The sequence below is a fragment of the Aquarana catesbeiana genome, linkage group LG05 (assembly GCF_042186555.1).
Source record: "Aquarana catesbeiana isolate 2022-GZ linkage group LG05, ASM4218655v1, whole genome shotgun sequence".
In the NCBI taxonomy this organism is placed as follows: Eukaryota; Metazoa; Chordata; class Amphibia; order Anura; family Ranidae; genus Aquarana; species Aquarana catesbeiana.
In genome coordinates this window covers 648010474-648016490 of record NC_133328.1, presented here as the reverse complement: position 1 = coordinate 648016490, position 6017 = coordinate 648010474, and the positions used below count along the sequence as shown (strand labels likewise).

Here is a 6017-nt window from a genome sequence, read left to right as displayed (position 1 = left end):
ATATATATATACTCCCTGATCATTGTACTCCTCTATACAGTATATATACTCCCTGATCATTGTACTCCTATATACAGTATATATACTCCCTGATCATTGTACTCCTCTATACAGTATATATACTCCCTGATCATTGTACTCCTCTATACAGTATATATACTCCCTGATCATTGTACTCCTCTATACAGTATATATACTCCCTGATCATTGTACTCCTATATACAGTATATATACTCCCTGATCATTGTACTCCTCTATACAGTATATATACTCCCTGATCATTGTACTCCTCTATACAGTATATATACTCCCTGATCATTGTACTCCTATATACAATATATATATATATACTCCCTGATCATTGTACTCCTCTATACAGTATATATACTCCCTGATCATTGTACTCCTCTATACAGTATATATACTCCCTGATCATTGTACTCCTCTATACAGTATATATACTCCCTGATCATTGTACTCCTCTATACAGTATATATACTCCCTGATCATTGTACTCCTCTATACAGTATATATACTCCCTGATCATTGTACTCCTCTATACAGTATATATACTCCCTGATCATTGTACTCCTCTATACAGTATATATATACTCCCTGATCATTGTACTCCTATATACAATATATATACTCCCTGATCATTGTACTCCTCTATACAGTATATATAAATCATTGTACTCCTCTATACAGTATATATAAATCATTGTACTCCTCTATACAGTATATATAAATCATTGTACTCCTCTGTATAGTATGGTGTTCTCTCTGGTTGTAGTTCTCCCGGCGGCCGCTTCTCTCCGATGGCGCTGTGTCAGTCTCTGCGCTCCGGCCGCTCCCCCCCTTCCCCCTCTCTCTGACTCCGCAGACATGGCGGCGCCCATGACGGTCATGCCGCTTTTTAGCCGGCTTCTATCCCGGGTGTTGGGGCAACAAATCCGGGTGTTGTGTACGGGAGGATCCCGGGTGAGACCGGAGACAGAGGGAGACATGAGGAAAGGTGAGACTGTCCCCCCCCCATCAGTTGTCAGTGTCCCCTCCCCCATCAGGTGTCCTCTGTCCCCCCTCCCCCCATCAGGTGTCCTCTGTCCCCCCTCCCCCCATCAGGTGTCCTCTGTCCCCCCCCATCAGGTGTCCTCTGTCCCCTCCCCCCATCAGGTGTCCTCTGTCCCCTCCCCATCAGGTGTCCTCTGTCCCCCCCCCATCAGGTGTCAGTGTCCTCTGTCCCCTCCATCCATCAGGTGTCAGTGTCCTCTGTCCCCCCTTCCCCCCATCAGGTGTCCCCCCCCCCCCATCAGGTGTCCTCCCCCCCCCCCCATCAGGTGTCCCCCCCCATCAGGTGTCCTCCCCCCCCCCCATCAGGTGTCTCCCCCCCCCCATCAGGTGTCCTCCCCCCCCCCCATCAGGTGTCCTCCCCCCCCCATCAGGTGTCCTCTGTCCCCCCCCCATCAGGTGTCAGTGTCCTCTGTCCCCCCTTCCCCCCATCAGGTGTCCTCTGTCCCCCCTTCCCCCCATCAGGTGTCCTCTGTCCCCCCTTCCCCCCATCAGGTGTCCCCCCCCCCATCAGGTGTCCTCCCCCCCCCCATCAGGTGTCCCCCCCCCATCAGGTGTCCCCCCCCCCATCAGGTGTCCTCTGTCCCCCCCCATCAGGTGTCAGTGTCCTCTGTCCCCCCCCCCATCAGGTGTCAGTGTCCTCTGTCCCCTCCATCCATCAGGTGTCAGTGTCCTCTGTCCCCCCTTCCCCTCATCAGGTGTCCTCTGTCCCCCCTTCCCCCCATCAGGTGTCCTTCCCTCCCCCCCCCCCCATCAGGTGTCCTCCCCCCCCATCAGGTGTCCTCTGTCCCCTCCCCCCCATCAGGTGTCCTCTGTCCCCTCCCCCCCATCAGGTGTCCTCTGTCCCCTCCCCCCATCAGGTGTCCTCCCCTCCCCCCATCAGGTGTCCTCCCCTCCCCCCATCAGGTGTCCTCTGTCCCCTTCTCCCCATCAGGTGTCCTCTGCCCCCCCATCAGGTGTCCTCTGTCCCCCCTTCCCCCCATCAGGTGTCCTCTGCCCCCCCCCATCAGGTGTCCTCTGCCTCCCCCCATCAGGTGTCCTCTGCCCCCCTCCCCCCATCAGGTGTCCTCTGCCCCCCTCCCCCCATCAGGTGTCCTCTGTCCCCCCTTCCCCCCATCAGGTGTCCTCTGCCCCCCCCATCAGGTGTCCTCTGTCCCCCCTTCCCCCATCAGGTGTCCTCCCCCCCCCCCGTTAGGTGTCCCCCCCCCATCAGGTGTCCTCTGCCCCCCTCCCCCCATCAGGTGTCCTCTGCCCCCCCCCCTCCCCCCATCAGGTGTCCTCTGCCCCCCTCCCCCCATCAGGTGTCCTCTGCCCCCCTCCCCCCATCAGGTGTCCTCTGCCCCCCTCCCCCCATCAGGTGTCCTCTGCCCCCCTCCCCCCATCAGGTGTCCTCTGTCCCCCCTTCCCCCCATCAGGTGTCCTCTGTCCCCCCTTCCCCCCATCAGGTGTCCTCTGTCCCCCCTTCCCCCCATCAGGTGTCCTCTGTCCCCCCTTCCCCCCATCAGGTGTCCTCTGTCCCCCCTTCCCCCCATCAGGTGTCCTCTGTCCCCCCTTCCCCCCCATCAGGTGTCCTCTGTCCCCCCTTCCCCCCCATCAGGTGTCCTCTGTCCCCCCTTCCCCCCCATCAGGTGTCCTCTGTCCCCCCTTCCCCCCATCAGGTGTCCTCTGTCCCCCCTTCCCCCCATCAGGTGTCCTCTGTCCCCCCTTCCCCCCATCAGGTGTCCTCTGTCCCCCCTTCCCCCCATCAGGTGTCCTCTGTCCCCCCTTCCCCCCATCAGGTGTCCTCTGTCCCCCCTTCCCCCCATCAGGTGTCCTCTGTCCCCCCTTCCCCCCCATCAGGTGTCCTCTGTCCCCCCTTCCCCCCCATCAGGTGTCCTCTGTCCCCCCTTCCCCCCCATCAGGTGTCCTCTGTCCCCCCTTCCCCCCCATCAGGTGTCCTCTGTCCCCCCTTCCCCCCCATCAGGTGTCCTCTGTCCCCCCTTCCCCCCCATCAGGTGTCCTCTGTCCCCCCTTCCCCCCCATCAGGTGTCCTCTGTCCCCCCTTCCCCCCCATCAGGTGTCCTCTGTCCCCCCTTCCCCCCCATCAGGTGTCCTCTGTCCCCCCTTCCCCCCATCAGGTGTCCTCTGTCCCCCCTTCCCCCCATCAGGTGTCCTCTGTCCCCTCCCCCCATCAGGTGTCAGTGTCCTCTGTCCCCTCCCCCCCATCAGGTGTCCTCTGTCCCCCCTTCCCCCATCAGGTGTCCGCCCCCCCCATCAGGTGTCCTCTGTCCCCCCTTCCCCCCATCAGGTGTCCTCCCCCCCCTTAGGTGTCCCCCCCATCAGGTGTCCTCTGCCCCCCTCCCCCCATCAGGTGTCCTCTGCCCCCCTCCCCCCATCAGGTGTCCTCTGCCCCCCTCCCCCCATCAGGTGTCCTCTGCCCCCCTCCCCCCATCAGGTGTCCTCTGCCCCCCTCCCCCCATCAGGTGTCCTCTGCCCCCCCTCCCCATCAGGTGTCCTCTGCCCCCCCTCCCCTCATCAGGTGTCAGTGTCCTCTGTCCCCCCTTCCCCCCATCAGGTGTCCTCCCCCCCATCAGGTGTCCTCCCCCCCATCAGGTGTCCTCCCCCCATCAGGTGTCCTCCCCCCATCAGGTGCCCCCCCCCCATCAGGTGCCCCCCCCATCAGGTGTCCTCCCCCCCATCAGGTGTCCTCTGTCCCCTCCCCCCCATCAGGTGTCCTCTGTCCCCTCCCCCCCATCAGGTGTCCTCTGTCCCCTCCCCCCCATCAGGTGTCCTCTGTCCCCTCCCCCCCCATCAGGTGTCCTCTGTCCCCTCCCCCCCATCAGGTGTCCCCCCCCCCCCATCAGGTGTCCTCCCCCCCCCATCAGGTGTCCTCCCCCCCCCATCAGGTGTCCTCCCCCCCCATATCAGGTGTCCTCCCCCCCCCATCAGGTGTCCTCCCCCCCCATCAGGTGTCCTCCCCCCCCATCAGGTGTCCTCCCCCCCCCCCCCATCAGGTGTCCTCCCCCCCCCCATCAGGTGTCCTCCCCCCCCCATCAGGTGTCCTCTGCCCCCCCCATCAGGTGTCCTCTGCCCCCCCCATCAGGTGTCCTCTGCCCCCCCCATCAGGTGTCCTCTGCCCCCCCCATCAGGTGTCCTCTGCCCCCCCCATCAGGTGTCCTCTGCCCCCCCCCCGTTAGGTGTCCCCCCCATCAGGTGTCCTCTGTCCCCCTCCCCCCATCAGGTGTCCTCTGCCCCCCCTCCCCATCAGGTGTCCTCTGTCCTCCCCTCCCCCCTGTCAGGTGTCCGTGTCCTCTGTCCTCCCCTCCCCCCCGTCAGGTGTCCGTGTCCTCTGTCCTCCCCCCCCCATCAGGTGTCCTCTGTCCCCTCCCCCCATCAGGTGTCCTCCCCCCCATCAGGTGTCCTCTGTCCCCTCCCCCCATCAGGTGTCAGTGTCCTCTGTCCCCTCCCCCCATCAGGTGTCAGTGTCCTCTGTCCCCTCCCCCCATCAGGTGTCCTCTGTCCCCTCCCCCCATCAGGTGTCAGTGTGCTCTGTCCCCTCCATCCATCAGGTGTCAGTGTCCTCTGTCCCCTCCCCCCCATCAGGTGTCCTCTGTCCCCCCTTCCCCCCATCAGGTGTCCCCTCCCCCCCATCAGGTGTCCTCTGTCCCCTCCCCCCCATCAGGTGTCCTATGTCCCCTCCCCCCCATCAGGTGTCCTCTGTCCCCTCCCCCCATCAGGTGTCAGTGTCCTCTGCCCCCCCATCAGGTGTCCTCTGCCCCCCCCATCAGGTGTCCTCTGCCCCCCCCATCAGGTGTCCTCTGCCCCCCCCATCAGGTGTCCTCTGCCCCCCCCATCAGGTGTCCTCTGCCCCCCCATCAGGTGTCCTCTGCCCCCCCCATCAGGTGTCCTCTGCCCCCCCCATCAGGTGTCCTCTGCCCCCCCATCAGGTGTCCTCTGTCCCCCCTTCCCCCCATCAGGTGTCCTCTGCCCCCCCCATCAGGTGTCCTCTGTCCCCCTTCCCCCATCAGGTGTCCTCTGCCCCCCCCCCTCCCCCCATCAGGTGTCCTCTGCCCCCCTCCCCCCATCAGGTGTCCTCTGCCCCCCTCCCCCCATCAGGTGTCCTCTGCCCCCCTCCCCCCATCAGGTGTCCTCTGCCCCCCCCCTCCCCCCATCAGGTGTCCTCTGCCCCCCCCCTCCCCCCATCAGGTGTCCTCTGCCCCCCCTCCCCCCATCAGGTGTCCTCTGCCCCCCCTCCCCCCATCAGGTGTCCTCTGCCCCCCCTCCCCCCATCAGGTGTCCTCTGCCCCCCCTCCCCCCATCAGGTGTCCTCTGCCCCCCCTCCCCCCATCAGGTGTCCTCTGCCCCCCCTCCCCCCATCAGGTGTCCTCTGCCCCCCCTCCCCATCAGGTGTCCTCTGCCCCCCCTCCCCATCAGGTGTCCTCTGCCCCCCCTCCCCATCAGGTGTCCTCTGCCCCCCCTCCCCTCATCAGGTGTCAGTGTCCTCTGCCCCCCTCCCCCCATCAGGTGTCCTCTGCCCCCCCTCCCCCCATCAGGTGTCCTCTGCCCCCCCTCCCCCCATCAGGTGTCCTCTGCCCCCCCCTCCCCCCATCAGGTGTCCTCTGCCCCCCCTCCCCCATCAGGTGTCCTCTGCCCCCCTCCCCCCATCAGGTGTCCTCTGCCCCCCCTCCCCCATCAGGTGTCCTCTGCCCCCCCTCCCCCCATCAGGTGTCCTCTGCCCCCCCCTCCCCCCATCAGGTGTCCTCTGCCCCCCCCTCCCCCCATCAGGTGTCCTCTGCCCCCCCTCCCCATCAGGTGTCCTCTGCCCCCCCTCCCCCTCATCAGGTGTCAGTGTCCTCTGCCCCCCTTCCCCTCATCAGGTGTCCTCTGTCCCCCCTTCCCCCCATCAGGTGTCCTCTATCCCCCCTTCCCCCCATCAGGTGTCCTCTGTCCCCCCTTCCCCCCATCAGGTG

General features: G+C 63.8%; 1 protein-coding gene across 1 annotated transcript in view; it reads left to right on the top strand.

Annotated features, from left to right (window-relative positions):
- The first annotated feature begins 838 nt into the window (after positions 1 to 838).
- The window catches only part of DHX30 (DExH-box helicase 30), a 46852-nt gene continuing 41673 nt past the window's right edge, over positions 839 to 6017 (top strand). Inside the window, exon 1 of the mRNA XM_073632498.1 lies at positions 839 to 1015. Within this exon, the coding sequence (XP_073488599.1) occupies positions 886 to 1015 (130 nt within the window). The 5' untranslated portion in view covers positions 839 to 885. The remainder of the gene's footprint in view (positions 1016 to 6017) is intronic.